The 16577-nt window shown below is 52.8% G+C and overlaps 1 protein-coding gene across 1 annotated transcript in view; it reads right to left on the bottom strand.

The window, feature by feature from the left end:
• Nucleotides 1–7534: 7534 nt before the first annotated feature.
• LOC119095274 (T-box transcription factor T) overlaps nucleotides 7535–16577 on the bottom strand; it is a 28988-nt gene continuing 19945 nt past the window's right edge. Inside the window, exons 8-10 of the mRNA XM_037218133.1 lie at nucleotides 8881–9017; nucleotides 8438–8772; nucleotides 7535–7577 (exon numbers count right to left, since the gene is read on the bottom strand). Of these exons, the coding sequence (XP_037074028.1) occupies nucleotides 7535–7577; nucleotides 8438–8772; nucleotides 8881–9017 (515 nt within the window). The remainder of the gene's footprint in view (nucleotides 7578–8437; nucleotides 8773–8880; nucleotides 9018–16577) is intronic.

The raw sequence follows: 16577 nt of genomic DNA, 5'->3' as shown, positions 1-16577 counted from the left end.
CATTTCAAAATAAATCTCTGGCATATATTTCACCTGCGCTATTCTGAAGATGTTCTCTAACATATAAACGATTACAGGAATACGAAAAATATAGGTTATATCTTTGCTCTTCCATTTCCACCACCACCAGACTCGAGCTTCATTTTGCGATGCTGTAAATGCTGACCTAGTCCTTTTATCAATCTAGGAGTCCCACTGGTGAGCTAAACGTGAAAATAAATGGCTTAAAGCGTTCAAATGCGTTTGTTCGGATGCACCGTCATTTTCGTCAGTACGGTTGTCGCCGCCTGGGTGGGCCGACGTCGTGTACCGTATGGAGACTACAACGCCGGTGGTCGGTTATTGTTTCCAAGACTTATGAGCGCGCATGCTCGAAATTATTTCCATGATTGTTGTGGTGATCAATTCGGATTGGAGGATTGTCGTCTCCGTACGTTAACATTTACGTCATGGTGGGTTTAGATGACTGGCATTAATCAGACATTTCCAGTTGCGTTGTACCATAAAGGACGCTGCTATCGTCACTACAGTTAAACTCGAAATGTAACTTTGTGTAACATCAGCAGTCCTAGTCATATGTGCTACTTACTGATAACGGAACCATTTCATTATGTTACCCGAAACCATTATTACTTATCAAAGGCTGGCGCTTGTCGGTTCAGGCGTATCTGTAGAAACAATTTTCCTCAATGTGATAGCCGCTAGCAATCACACCTCGAAGGCATCCTCGTAGCCTTCCGTCAGCACGGTTGTCGGGCATACTCGAGTCAGGTAGGCCCTCTCGACGACCACCCTAAGCTGAGCTTCCTCGGCCACTGACAGTGGAGCAGACAGGCCCAGGATCAGGCAGCGGTCGGGCGAAAAGTCAAATGGGGCGGAGCTTACCGCTGACGTCACAGCGAGGCTCCGCCCCCTTGCCCCTTAACCTACCACAGGTGAGTTGCCCTGCGCGTTTTCTAACGTTACGCGTGTAAAGGGAGTTCCTTCCATTTGCGTTTGACGTAAACTAGGTGCAAGAAAAAGGTACCGGTTGCCTCTAAATCATCTTTTGCAACAAAAAAACATGCTTTCTGCCAGCTTGCGGGTTTGAAAGCTATCGGCGAAAACAAAACAGGTTCCCAACCGGTTTGCCACTTACGGCGGGTAAACAGCAACACCAAATAAGCATATGTACACTGGCATTAGTATAGATTCCTCTAGTATAATGCTGATGAATGTGGTGTTGATAAGACTGAAGTCTGAACTTTGATTGCTTATTCTGCCATTATGCTGTGAAATTTATTCGAACTCTTTCTCGCAACAACTCTCGCCGCTCTTCCGTAAGTCCCCTCCGTAAGTACAAATTGGGGATTGTGTGCGGTGGGCAAAATATCACGGCTGAGATTTTCAGATATAGGTAAATTCAAATGCAGATGTGGGGTTAAGAGGGACTGACAGCGTAACATTTCCCAAATGTTTGTTTCTCAACCGATTCTATTATTGTATTTTTTTATTGTATTTCGACCGACAGTATTGTTTGCATCGTATATCAAATATTGCCTTATGTCCACATAGCAATAGTCATGTCTATCGAGTGATGCCCAAATAACTTTGGCTTTTTACCATATCAAGCTTACCCCTCTGTTTTCTTTGAATACTCCAGCAACACCAGTGGATGGGCCCAAGCCAACAGCGGAAAGCCCCAAGTCAGCATGGAGAGGGCGAGGGCAGAAGCCTCGTAAAACAATGCAAATCAACACCATTGGCGCACAGTAGTTGACGTTGCCTCGACAGCATTAGAGTGCTACCCAGCGTTAAAAGGTCTGACTCAACACCCATTGTTTCGCCTGATGAGAGGGACCTATTGGCCTTCGGCCGAAGTGCTCGCGATGGCGGTGAATCCTCAGAGGAGGTATAGGGACAGGCACCATCGGCTCCTCCTATTTGATATCCAACGTCAGTGTAGGATTTGGGTGTTAAGGATTCAAAACGCTGCATTCTTTCTAGATTTGTCCCGACCAGGGTGGTGAAGAACACAGCCTAAGCGAGGGCGGTTTCCAAACGAAGATACCACATGCTAATCCAATTCAGAATGGTAAAAGGTAAGAGTGAAATATTGTTGTAACTGCTCCAAAGGACGAATTTGATCTCTATGACAATTACTGGTTTCTAGAGTAAATTACAAATGTTCATAAGGCTAATCACCTGCGATAGCATACAGTGAAGGCTACATGACTGAAAACTGTCAATGCTACCTTATCATTGGACGAATAACTACTGGGTCAAGCAAGGATGCAGGGTTGACTGAAATGACACGCGACTGCTCCTGATAGGACGTTTAGATACCAAGGCACCTCATCTTCACGGAGGTACTTAAAGCGGGGCATTTCAAGTTGCATGACAGGAGACAAATGTTGATTGGTACCTGCTGTCCTCTCATAATTATGGTTTAATGACTAACTGCAAAAAGGGCCCTGTGTCATAGGCGCCTCAATCCGACACAAATGCGTGTCGGGTGTAAACCGTACCTCATTTTATAGTATAACTGTTCCATTTCGATTTGGTGATCAATTTCATCGTAGCACTCGACGCTGCTCAACTGCTGCACCTAGACTGTAAGCATTACGGTGCTAGACTTCTTCTGTTATGGCAACCAGTCATGAGCCTGGTGTATCAGCAACACTGTTCAGTGGCGGAATATTTTGGATCTAACTTACGCTCGATGCCGCCGGCCTTGTTTGCGAATATCCCTGACGAGTTGGCTTCGTGAATTGATTGACCTAATGCATACAACTGTGGCGAAGTTAAGCAAAGAGCACGTGTTATGTGATATTGTACACCTAAGCAATGCTTTGCGCTTTTAGCCGGCGTCGAGAAATGTTCTAACGTCAAACATCAAGCGTCGCGTCGTGCAGTTCTTTCGCATTGCACCCTGGTGGCTGTCTACATCACTAGTAGTGCTTACATTAGAGATAGGTGGCGCAGCTGCACGGTAAGCTTCCTTTGTTGCACTCGTGAATCCCGATACGGAGGCGAACGGGGGAACGCGTGGTGAAACAGCAAGAGCGCCAAAAGGACGTCTGCAAATTCGAAAAATTTGGAACGGAGACGATTGCTTCCGTTTCCAGTTTAAACCGTAACCCTGTGATATCGTCTTTCCTTTCAATCCGCTATTATTCGGAGCACCCCTGGTTTGTTTCAGGATTCTGTCAGTTTCTGGAGACAGTATCAGTCATAGCATATAGACGTTGCCCGTCACAGTAAGCATAGCCTTCCGCAGTCTGCTGCGGTCATACCGGTAGGGGAACTCGTGGTATCGCTGATCTGATATTGCATCACCGTTTGCGGGGCAAGCAACAATACTCGACTAGGCCGATTGCAGCAGCATTAAACTTCGTCGCAAAGACTATTTCCGGACGAAGAAAATGGGATCCCATCAGCGATGTTCTATGAGACTTACGTGGCTTTCAGCAAAGAATGCGCACTTGTACCACGGCCTCGCGCTTCCCAGGCATTTTGACGACATCCGAGCCCGAGAGCTCGTGGCCCTGTTACCAGATATGGCGTTCACCATCGCACAACTAGACATTGTGACATCGACATGGACATAGACATCGCACATCTAGACTCCCCCGATACACCCCGAGTCTGGAAGGCGGAAGTTTTATTGCTCGATCGTGACTGCGTTTAATTAGTTATCGGCAGCTATCCGTGCAATGGACCCCGCGCGTTTCAAGATCGAGAGCAGAAACCGCGTGATACAAGGACATCTAGGTACCGATTGGCGACTACTCGGCTTTTATTACCATGTATGACCATGTGTATGCTTTTTGTTTCTCGCGGGCGCTATCCACTGGACCCACCGTGCCATGTATTGTCTTGACACGAAGCTCAGAACAGGCATACCGTGTGACACTGTCTCACGATGTGCACAAATACAAATACAAGATACAGATCACGCCTTGATGGCAGCAACATCCAAGGGTCAAAGTCAGGTCAGGTCAAGGTTGTGCCAAGACAAGGTCAGGTTACCCAATAGGCCGTTATTGGTATTAACTTGCGGTTTGCATGAGGCATGAAAGTCACTGGTGTCTAGCAAAAGAGTGCAAAATGCATTTTGGTTTGGCGCTGCTAAGGAGCGCTGCAACCACAGGAGGAGGAGCGTCCTAGGGGTTCGTAGAACCTCCGAGATGTTTGCGAAAGGATGTGTTTTCAGCTACTTCGGCTTTGGCAGGTCAAAATTGCTCTCCGGTTACCCTTGCGGCTCAGTGATATTGTTCGCCAGATAGTGCAGTGAATTTTGGGTCCGCCTCTAGTAAGATAATTAGATAGAACTACAGTCATGAAGTCACTGTTGTCATCGCGGCATCCGCTAGGTGGGTGTTCGTCTGCCTCCAACGCAGGGATTCTATCTGTGGAGCGCGATGAGAGAGGAGGATTGTTTGGGCTCGTTAATGAGGGGGAAAGTCATGCGCACCATTGGCGCCGTCGTCTGTGTATTTACCGAGCGGCCCTTACGATGAGCTTTGACATATTGTGAAAGACATATTGTGAAGACATATAAAGACATATTGTGAGGTTGTTTCGCTGCGAGGGTATGGTTCTCGACATGCTCACAAGGGTGTACTCTCCTTCCTATGTGTTAAGTCCTGACGCCCAAAATGCTGGAATGGACACCCACAGTGGACTGTTGGGGAATCGGACTCAATGAAAAATGCTTGAACTGGCCAAGCAGACCGGCGCGATTTTATGACTTATATAGCAACTCAATGACTTTGAGCATGAATGTGGTTAATACTGATGCCGATTCAGGGTAAACCTCATCACGTAATTTTGTCCTTAAAAATGAATACAAAATTGTATTGAGAAAAGGATCGACGTCCTTTGATACGTGTTAACGCACAGGACAGCCTTTCACCTTGATGTTCGACACCTAAATCTACATCATCCTGGTGTTCCAGTTAAGTCGATATGATACTCTAAGTCCGGGAACCCTAACCAGAATAAATCGTTTAAGCTGTAAAAAGGGTCATGAGGGTCTCTTTCTGCCGCCAGGTATCAAATTTGCAGCTTGTATCCCGTAACTGCCGTTACATAACGGTATTCCTTAACATCGAATCACATTTTATCGTCTTTAGACTCCGTGGTTTATATTGCAGTTGAGTACCCTGAGCGCCTTTGGGGTCCCTTAAACATCTCAGATCACGGCATTAATTGTCTTCTTCTTCCGAGGTGTGTTTTACCACCCGTAGGCCCATAGACTGTCTTGGTCATCGTTAATGATTTGGAGGAAGGCTTGAATATATATGCATGGAAATCGCGATTTCTCTAGGATACCTGACCAGTTCGGATCTACCCGCTTTCTATGGGGAGTCCAACTGTTCCGAGAATGCTGAAAATGTAAGAGCCACCTGACCTGTCCGGGCGTTCGTTTGGATGGCCATACCATTTTGACCCCCAGCTACACTGCAGCAGCCTTCGGGCTTTAATCTTCTTAAGACCTGTCTGATAACCTCCTGATTTTGCTGCATCTTTTAAAAACCTACTTAAGAAGTACAAAGCCGCGTAATCCATTCTTTTCGATCGAAAAAGTGCTTGGTACCGAATGCGGCTCCATGTCACAGGCTCACATACAAGCGGCCTGTCTGGGCAGCTGCTTGTCTATCTCCATTTTCATCTTTGTCACGCATGAGTCAAACGAAAGGACGTGCTGGTTGCGACATTGTATTGAAGCACATATAATGAGCGCGGAAAATGTTCGGTCATGAAGTCGTTGACGAGTATGTTATCGATAGAAAAGTGGAAAATTCGATGAGAAGGCGTCCTAATGATGGAAATGATTGCTACACCATTTAAACGCGCAAAGATATGAGACGAATGGCTATACGCTAAAATTACACGACCGCAATCAAGACATCGCGCTGCACCAAACGAAGGTTGTGATTGCCTCGCTACATGCGTCGACTCTTATGGAAGGCTCGTCACCCACAAAGACTATCAGACATAATTAGGTCTCGCGATGAATTTGCCTTGAGGCAAGCCCCTAACGTAGTGAATCGATGGCATTTAGAAAGCGGTTCACGCTCATAAAACACACGGACAGCTCGTTTCAAAGCACAACCCATATTTACAACAACTACACAAAATACTTCATGGTCACGACGAGATGTGTGTGACAAGGAAGAGGTTAACGAACCAACCAGGGGTGTCATGCACGGAACAACATGGACAGAAGTCGTGCACACAAGCCATGACAACTTGAAATCACTGATATACGCAGAACGAAAAAAATGCGCACCTGGTAACGGCAACCCCGAGCATAATTGGCTAGTGAAGGGAGCTCCAGTCACCTGCTGTGGCTTCCCAACGATATTTGAGATGCATTTCCCCCTTAAAATGGCAGAAATGTGCAAATGGTACGCTCAACGTGTTGCAAGTACCTCAAGCTCTTACAAAACTAAAAGGCAAAATGATTCAATAAAAAATACTCTGAGTAAATTTAGAACGGAGTTAAAACAGAAAAATGAACTACAAACTTCCCGCACAAAATAGTACAACTCAAGTACAAAATATACAAGCACAACAACGAATCAAAATCACAAGAAAGACACCTCTGCCTAGCTCAGCCGACATCAAGAGAAGCGCCGGCCACCTCCATCCATACGCTTTGAACATCCGCATGCCACATCTCCATCAAAACAGGTGGTCCCCGTTCACTGCTGTCGACGCATGCGCAGTGCCGCCCAGGAAAACGCTGCAGTCAGGGGCGTGGGAGTTTGTTACTGGTCCCAAACTGCGCAGTCAGGGGTTTCGTTATCCGAACTCATGCATCTGGGGCACGCGCGGAGTTTGTTACTGGTCCCAAACTGCGCAGTCAGGGGTTTCGTTATCCGAACTCATGCATCTGGGGCACGCGCGGAGTTTGTTACTGGTCCCAAACTGCGCCGGTATGTCTGTATGGCCCGTGCTGACTGCCTACGTCACCTACGTCACCAGCTGAGCAGGCGTCGTCAGCTGAATTTGCAGCGTTCGACTGAAGACTTTCGTGTCTGTTGTCTCGTCAGGAGCCGACGCTGAGATCCGTTTCGAGTGATGAATTTCATAAACCGACAAGTGTGCTGTGTTTGTGCCAGCCTTTTAGGAAGAATACATGTTCAAGCTTATAGAAGGTCATTCAGGCATTTAACATCTATAGATAAAACATGGTTGAAATTTTGTTATCACTATGAGCATACGTAGATGAAAAGACCCGTTCAATTGTAACATGATATAAGAAAAATACAGCAGAAATACAGAGAGGAATCAATGACGACAGCGCAAGCGATGTTCAACAATTACTTAAATACTAACGGAATGACTAAAGTAAACCAAAAAACAGCTGAACGGCTTTAAAACCAATACTTTGTCAGATATGAGGACTTGGAGGTTAAGGTGCTGCATGCGCTGACAGACCTCTCTCCGTTGAAAGTCCGCAGGTCCAGCATGCTAACGACCAAGCGGTCGCTGGGACACACGATGCTCACCAAACTGCATTGTCACACGCTCGCTGACGTCATCACATCTCGGCGACCGTCTCGACGGCCGTCAAGCCGATGGCACTGTCTGCAGAATACAGCGCACCGCACAGTCGTCACAGGGCACTTCAAGTGTCTGCACCACAGTGAATACTAACCATTGGTGCATTGGCCTAGCCCTGGTGCCTGGTGGCTCATTGGCCTAATCCTGGAGACATGTCGGTGTACTGAAAGCCTCCGGACAGTCGACAAAGCAGGAAATTCGAATGGACGCCAGACCACCAGATCCACATCCAATCGACACCTGAGTGACCTTCGAACACCATCACGGCGATGCCCCTGTGACACCCCACCAACACCCGGCGACGGCGCAGCGCGTGCGCTACTGGTGCAAGTGGCCGCCCGCCATCGCGTCCATGGAGCCCTGGTTGAAATAACTCAGCGCCAGCGCCAGCTGCGTCTCGGTCAGCTCCTGACCGGCTCCAGCGACGCTGGCGGCCACGTCCGAGCAGAGCCAACCGTGCGGGGCTTGGCTCGTCGCCGGCGACCCGTGCGAGCTCGCGCCGGCCACGGGCGCCGGCGACACGTGCTGACCGGCGCCCACGTGCGGCGACACGTGCGGTGTGAGGCCGGCCGGCGAGCCGTGCGGCGGCGTCAGTAGGTACGCCGGCTCTGGCTTCACGCCGGCGTCGCCGTGCCGCGAGCCGTAGCCGGCCGGCGGGAAGGCGCAGGCGTCGCCCCAGGCGCCGGGCGGCGTCTCCGCCTGCCAGGCGGCGGCTGGCGGCCCGCCCGAGCTGGAGGAGGCCGGCGACGGGGTGCCGGGCGCGGCGCGGCACCCCGCCGCCGCCTCCAGCCGCTGCTGCTGCTGCTGCTGGTACTGCTGGTACTGCTGCTGCTGCTGGTCGTGCTGGTGCTGGTGCTGGTGCTGATGCTGGAACTGGTACTGGTACTGGTACTGGTACTGCTGGTACTGGTAGGGCGTCATCATGTCCGGCGGCAGCGACGACTGTGGGAACTGCGGTGGCGACAGCTGCGGGAAGTGCCCGCCGAGCGGCGCTGCCGACGACGGCGACGCACGCGGGTACACGGCACCCCCGTACGGCGACACGCTCTGGACGTGGGGCGAGGCGGCCTGAGCGTACGGCGAGACGGCCTGGGCGTACGGCGAGGCGGCCTGGGCATACGGCGAGGCGGCCTGAGCGTACGGCGAGGCGGCCTGGTGGAACTGCGACGGCGAGGCGTGGGAGAAGACGCCGCTGGCGCTGGCGCCGGCGGCGCCCTGCGCGCAGGACGGCGAGGCCTGGGACAGGGCGGCCCCGCCGCACGACAGCGGGGCGGGGCTGGCCTGCGCGCCGCGGCAGCCGGCTGGTGAGGCGAGGCCGGCCGGCGTCAGCTGCGAGGGCGGCGCCTGCAGCGTCATGGAGGACATGGAGCTGACGGGCACGGCGTAGGCGCTGCTGTAGGAGCCCAGCGTCTGGAGCTGGCCGGTGGAGTACGGCGGCGGGTACAGTGCGTCCTGGTAGCCTGCAGGGGACAGGGAGGAAACACGGTGAGGGGGCTGCGAGGCGCAGTGACGTGGCTGCGAGGAGCAGTGACGTGGCTGCGAGGCACGGTGTCGTGGCTGGCAAGCACGGTGACGTGGCTGCGAGGCACGGTGACGTGGCTGCGAGGCACAGTGACGTGGCTGCGAGGTATGGTGTCGTGGCTGGGAAGCACGGTGACGTGGCTGAGAGGCACGGAGACGTGGCTTCTACAAAACGGGACAATTTATTTTCACGTTGGGCTCAACGCCATGCATCAGCATAACGCGCTGGTAGGTATGAAATCCATGGTGTGGACGTGCGCCAGGGTGGCTGTGGAAGTAAGTTGTGTCGCTCCACTGCTGCTTGCAAGAACAGTGCAAAATTAAAGCAGCGGGGCTTTTCTGCACTCGAAGAAAATCAACCACTGAGTATAATACAAGACTGCATCCATGAAACGACTGCGGAAGCATCCTGGATGCCCAGTAGAAATGCGTTTCTGCTGTAGAAGATGGTGGTTCACGTTTTGCCCGTGTCTTGCACGCAGGACATGCTATTATGCAAGCACATTTATATGCATGCTATCTGACAACCTGTGCAAGCTAATGCTTGAACTCAGATAGTTTTCCTCCGAAATTTGAAATATGTTTTGCGTCATACGCCGCCGGCTTAAGTATACGACATTGGCAAACATATTCCCTGTTACATGACTGCCGTGAATGTCTCTCAGAACTTAATGAAATTCATCAGAAATATGTTGTAAGTATGCTGGTGTGATTATTGGTACATAATGATATCGAAAAGAAAACATCACAATTATTTACATTGTGTAGGATCGTGTCCCAGGATTGGTCTGGCAGCACTTCCTGGGCTGTTATCGAGTTAGTTGCTGGGTTAGCTACTGTGTTAGTTACTGAGTTTGAAGAGCGCGTCAGTTGCGTTGGTTATTTGAACAAAAACTACTAAAACTACTAGTTACTAGAACTTTGAACATAACTATGCTCGTAGTTTGTCATTAATGCCTTAGTCACGCTGAAAGCGCGTCAGCTGCGTACTGGACCAGTTAGCGCAGAAACAAGAAATGGTCTACAGACCATGTGGCCCAGCTTCCAATTGTCTGGGTCGCTGAATACAAAATTTGTAGGTCAACGCCTTTGAAAAGTAAAAAAAACTGCTCGCAGATCGATCGAAGGCCGATCCCCCACCAGCCAGGACAGGGAATGTGATTCAGTGTGGGATAACGATTCTGCTTAACCTCGTGGCTGGGGCACTCAGCTGGCGCGTGAGTCACGGACAACGGCGCTCCGCATCTGCGGCAAAGTGGTCGAGCTCCCTCGGAGAGCCGGCACCAGCGCGTCTCGTAAGTGGGGCCTACGCGTAGTCGACCCATTCGTCGGTTCTTTTTTAAGCATGATGGTTTCCATTCGCCGAACTGCGCTTTAAAGGCTCGGAGCTAGTTTGGTCTCCGAATGAAATCGGTATCTAATTAATCCCAGATGCGCTGCCATCGTGTTTTTGAATCACTATAAAATACGTCCCTGAGATCTGATGCTGGTATCTTTTAGCAGGCCAAGCGAAGGCCGGTGGCACCTTGCTTGGCTAAGGAATCAGCCTGTTCGTTGTCGGATATCGGGAAATGTTGGGTACCCAGGCGAAAACGACACGCTTGTCAGCCTGCTCCAAGTAAGCAGTGTGTGTGCAGCATTTCTTCAGCGATTTTGTGCTGCTGACTTGCTTGTCTTAAGGTTACCGGAGAGCTCAAAGAGTTAGAAGATACCATATACGTGGATTCACATAGATTCACTAAACGTAGAGCCTCATGGATAGCGTACAGCTCTTCGCTAAAAATGTAACATTGTTTAGAGAAGGTAAAGCATCGTATATTACTTGACACTAGCCTACATTCTACACTTGTGTAAGTTTTGCAGCTGTCAAATATAAAGCTTAATTAAGCTTAATAAAGCTATTAAATATAAAGCTTCCTGAGCCGGTGCACGTGCCCATGCCTGTTTCGGTTTCCAAACTTTTGTGCCCGATCTGCGGATTTACCCGTGTGGTTTGCGCACCCACGGGCTCGCCCAGTCCAAAGAGTTCTCTATCCCGCACATTCCCTCCTCCCTCTCTCTCTTTCCCTCTCTACCCCTCTACCTCTTCCTCTCTCTCTCTCTCTCTCTCTCTCTCTCTCTCTCTCTCTCTCCCTCTCTTTCTCTCTCTCTTGCTTTTCCTCCCTCTTACCACTTGCGGCACGATTTATCCTTGGCCACAGCAGTCAACCAGCAAACGTTAGCTGCGTGATTGACAAAATTTACGTGCGGGGATTGAAGGAAGGCTTTTAAACTTCGTCCTCTAGCCTCTTATCCCTCACTCATCTGACCGCTTGCCTCAGTCACATATGACACGCCCCCTAAAATACACAATACACGCTCGGGGGGGGGGGGGGGGGGGATAGGACGCGCCGCTGCTGCCACCTGCCGCGCTCGCTAATGCCCAGTAGCCTCCTGTCCGCGGGTGCTGCAGAGGTCCGCGTCGTCAACATAGCCGGGCTGTCTGAGCACATACCGGTTTATGGCCCGACCGTAAACCGGCCTGGTGTCATAACGGCCGGGAGAGGAGAGAGAGCGAGCGAGCGCGCGCCGGGGGAGGAGAGAGGACGCCCCAGACGCGTCGTCCGGCTGGAATGCCAATCTCGCCCCGTCACACACCTAATGTAATTATCGAAGAATTCCAAAACGTCCAGTCGTGATGGCGAATTTTTCGTTTTATGATGTGCCGTGCGGCGCGCGGCGGTCCTGAGAGGCCCCAATAAAACACAGTCGGGACCCCGGCACGCGGCGGGCACGGTCGGCAGGCACGGTCGGCGGACAACGGCCACTGGTCGACATATCCGCTCCGAGGACATCACCCAAGCCGGAGACGCCCCGTCGCCTGAGGCGTGCTGAGGCGTTAGCCGGCCGTGCTGGCACACCAGCCTAGCGCGTCAGGTCGGGTACCAGCTTGGCGCACCAGGTCGGGTACCAGCCTGGCGCGTCAGGTCGGGCACCAGCCTGGCGCGTCAGGTCGGGTACCAGCTTGGCGCACCAGGTCGGGTACCAGCCTGGCGCGTCAGGTCGGGCACCAGCCTGGCGCGTCAGGTCGGGGTACCAGCTTGGCGCACCAGGTCGGGTACCAGCCTGGCGCGTCAGGTCGGGCACCAGCCTGGCGCGTCAGGTCGGGCACCAGCCTGGCGCGTCAGGTTGGGCACCAGCTTGGCGCACCAGGTCGGGTACCAGCCTGGCGCGTCAGGTCGGGCACCAGCCTGGCGCACCAGGTCGGGCACCAGCCGGGCGCATTACGTCAGGTACCACTCCGGTGCGTCATGTCTGGTAAGTAAGGGCTCTGTCTGGTACAGCCTGAGCTGTGCCAGCTCTGATGTACCAGATGGGGCTGGTGATAAGTTATTCACGGTATGATGTCACGGTAGTCACGGCAGTCACGGCATGACGTCACGGTAGTCCCCGTATGACGCCACGCTAATTACGGTAGTCACGGCATGACAGTACTGGCCGATCACGGCCAAGCGGATGGGCTCGGTGAGAACATCCGCCACCGGCGGTCATCGCTACATAGAGCTTAAGCAAACATGGTTTGATTGAGGACACAGCGGTGTGGCGAGCTTTCACTTCGAAAGCCGCGAATATCTTTCTGCTGCGTTCTTCGCTTCTAAGGCCTTGGATGGTGTCTCACCGCCCAGTTCTCCTAATGACGGGTCAGAGATCCATGGCGGTGTTGAAGCCCCGGCAGCCCAGGCCGCCAACTCGGGTGTTAGGAACTTGAGCGTGATGTGGAGCCGTGTGAACGGTACCCCGGCAGTGCGCAACGCTCGCACCGGCCTGGTGGACCCCGTGACATTTTTATTGCGTTTTTCCAGTTTAAAATTAGCGTCATTTTTGTGGCGCCTCTGGATGTGTCATACAAATGTTTTTTTCTGACTCCAGCCATCGGAATTTTGAGCTTTCACAGGGGCTCACTAAAAAGCTCGGAAATTTCGGAAGGAAAACGAACACACCGCAAGCAGAACAGTATCCAGCGTTGAAGACCGCTCACGATATCACTGGTGGTCGTGTGAAAGCGGACTGCGGACGGCAACGCCAGGCGAACATCACGCAAAAAAATAGACAGACGACCCGAAGCAGAGTCGAATCGGTCTGGGGACAGCCCTCCGGAAGCCGACGGGGACTGCTGTCCACCTACAGAGCCTTAAATGTACCACAAATCTGAACCGACGCGGCGGTTTTTAGCGGTGTGGAGCGCCGCGCGCGAGAATGCATCGCCACAAAACCCTGGTTCCCCTACGTGGTGCGCCTTAACCCTCTACGACTGACCGCAGCCCCAACGTGGAAGCGCAGCTCACTGAACCACAAAGTGCGCTGCATCTTGACTGACCATAGTCGTGGCCCGCCTACGACCGCGAAGACCCCCCTCCAGCCCTCCCCCCCCCCCCTCCCACCACTGGCACGGGCGGTGGGTGAAGGGGGGGGGGGGCGAGCGGCCGTTTGCAGAGGCGTCGGAGGCGGGGCGGGCGGTGCAACAAAGGCCACCGCCGCCGCCCGCCGGCCGCAAACAGCCGACGCCTGTCCAAACACGGCCGCCGAATCCCTCAGCGGTTACGGCTGGCGCCAAGTGGCGAGCAAACATGGGCAGGAAGCCATTGCCGCGGCCCGGGCGACGTCGGGCCGGCGAAGGGCCGCCGCCCCCCCCCCCCCCCCCCCCCCCCTCCCCTCCGGTGGAAGCCCGGGCGTGCTGCGGAGGACGGGGCAAGATGACGGGATGACTCCGCGATACGGGGCCGGAAATCAGCCGAGCCTATGGACGGGGACGGGCCGCGGCGCCATCGCTGTTCACCCTCACAAACCGCATAGACTCAATGTTGTATGCCAACTTCCCAAGCGTAGGAAGGAGGCATTCTCGGTTGCCAATATGTATCAGTAGGTCAGAGTATGCCGTTCTATATGGTACCAACGGACAGCGGTGTGGTGAAAGGGAATACTTCTGGGTCATGCCCTCCCCTCCCCCCCCTTTCCCCAGAGGAGGCGGTCCCCCTCGAATCGGAGCCTCCAGCACTTTTTTGGCGTTTAAGACGCCTGCAGGACATCTCAAGCAAACAAACGGGCCCTCGAGGCTTCAAAATGGGATTTCGAGCCTAACAGCGTTCCCCGTGCATAAATAGAGTCCGTATAGCGACAAAGTGGGTTCTCTAGCTGAAAAAGGCTCCCTGAGCCCCGATTTGGGTCCCTCCTGGGGGAAATCCAGGCTATGTCACTGCCAGCACACGCTGGTAAGCGAAATTCTTAAAGGGTGTGGCCCCACATTTGCATGAGGTTTTGAACTGAAATAACCATCTTGAAGATCATTCGATGCAGCTCACAGTTCCGCCCTTCTCAGGATCCAAACCGCTTTAAGGTCTGGGCTAAACGCCCGCGAAGATGTGCAGACTTTTTCGAGGAGACCTTTTCTAGGTCACCGAGGCGTCCATGATGCCATAATGACGTCATTCAAATCATGCGATTCTATTAACCATGCGGCGATCATAGCCAAGAAACCATGTCCAGTCGTTCATATCTGGCGCTCGTGAGCACGATTTCGAAATTGTATCGTCGTCAATTGGCTCTCAATCATTTATATGAAAAGTACTATAACAAAACAAACAATGCCATATTGAAAAGTATATTTACTTAACGGTGAAATTGTGATGTCCAGAGCAGCCTTTCTCACTTAAAGTATTCCAGTTGCTATGAGTGAGCTTATTTCATCATGTCTAATACTCGCCACAAAATCTTCAAATGTGGAGCATTTCCTTCAAACATCATTGGTATCTGTTAGGGGAAGGCTTAAAGCCCACGAATCAATGGCCACGCCAATGAAGGTCGAATTAAGCAGATGATGCAAAGCTATGGTGTTCACTCGGGGTAATCTTACAAGCAATTTTGCTTATGTTTCGGGAAGCAGGCGCAGACGAGTGTTGTTGCTGTGTCTGCCTTTGTCCGTGTCTCCACCATTGAAAGAGAATTTGGCGTTGCCAACATCCTGAGATAAGAAACAAGCACTAACACAGCGTCCTGGAATTTTGGCTTTATCAGCGACGGGACAGTTTTCCACGCTAGGATCTATGATGAGATCGGATGACAGTTAGGCAAAAACATCAGCAACCAGGCTATCAGCATCACGCTATCAAGAAAGGCTCCATTTCGAGCGTGGAATGATGGCCAGGAGCTGTTTCTCCTGGGAGCCAAGCGCCTCGACCCCGCACGGCGGAACGGCACCACTTCTCTGCCCGTCTTCGCCGGTACGCCCTGCCGAACATCTGGACGCGACAACACCTGACCCCCGTCAAACAGGAGAGATCCTGGCACCGCCTGGCCAGACGGCCTCCACTCCCCCACTCCCCCTCCTCCCCAGTGTCTTCATAAAGCGGCGTTGGGCGGCAGCTATTACACCATCGGCCACGTTTGGTGGCGTTGTTTTGACCGGCGCTAATCATTTGAACGCCTCGGCCGATCCCGGATAACGCAGCTAATGACTCCCGGCATCAATTAAGGAGTAGGCTGGGCTCGACCGCTGCGGCCCGACCAGCCACCTGGCCGGTCGTGCTGCAGTGTGCTCCGCCAATAACCAACACCATTCGCTCCGACTGGTCCGAACCCACGCTAATGGCGCCCGCCTCCACCCGACCCGCACAATGTGCAGAGCCCTAATACAACACTTCAATGCAGACGGTCATGGCTCGGCAGTGAGTAACTGGTGTGTTATGGGACCACAATCGAGGATGGACCGACTGAGACATGGACCCGTCAAAGAAGCGGAAGATAATGTCGTGCGTCGTAAACACGGATTGACCAACGACCGGACTGGCCCGTTAGGCACTTCACTTACTCCGTGACTCGCAATGTACGAGACCACATCAGAGTCGCAGTCAATGTTTAAATTGGCTCTTCATGGCGATGCGCTTACGCAATGTTTAAGATGCAAATAAGTCGGCTGTTTATAGACACGCATATAGACACGCGAAGAGAGCCAACAGCGCGCGCGAGGCTGTGTTTGCCGTCGGCCACGCTTGCTGACGTTTAAATTCCGCAGTAAACACAGCCGGACAACAGACAGCATCAATCGGCAGCTACAGTCGCGGTGTTTCGGTACAGATGCGGACGGAATGGCTTTATAGCGGCGAGAACTCCCACGCGGTCGCGCCCGCAGGCGGTCCTGCTCCAGTGCAGGCCCGCTGGCCGGGTCATTACGGGGACGATAGCGCGGGGTGGGGTCAAAAGGTCGGGCTCGCCGCTCGGGGCGAGCGGGACGCTCGCTCCACACGCGCCTCCCGCGTCAGGCGGGAGCGGAGGGGGAGGGGCGGACGTTGGGCGGCGTTGTGGGGTCGGACCAGAGCCAGCCGGCTGCCGGACGTGGCTGTGGATGTTCCACCGGGCTGTAAGCCCCAGCGCTAGAGTGAGACTTCTGAGTCGTCGTGTTCCGCGGCAGGAGCAGGGCCTGAACTGCATGAAAATGGCAGGCGAGGCACCAACAAGGTGGACAG

The sequence above is a fragment of the Pollicipes pollicipes genome, unplaced genomic scaffold (genome assembly GCF_011947565.3).
Source record: "Pollicipes pollicipes isolate AB1234 unplaced genomic scaffold, Ppol_2.1 Scaffold_4219;HRSCAF=4965_pilon_pilon_pilon, whole genome shotgun sequence".
Taxonomy (NCBI): domain Eukaryota; kingdom Metazoa; phylum Arthropoda; class Thecostraca; order Pollicipedomorpha; family Pollicipedidae; genus Pollicipes; species Pollicipes pollicipes.
This window is presented reverse-complemented; position numbering and strand designations above follow the sequence as displayed.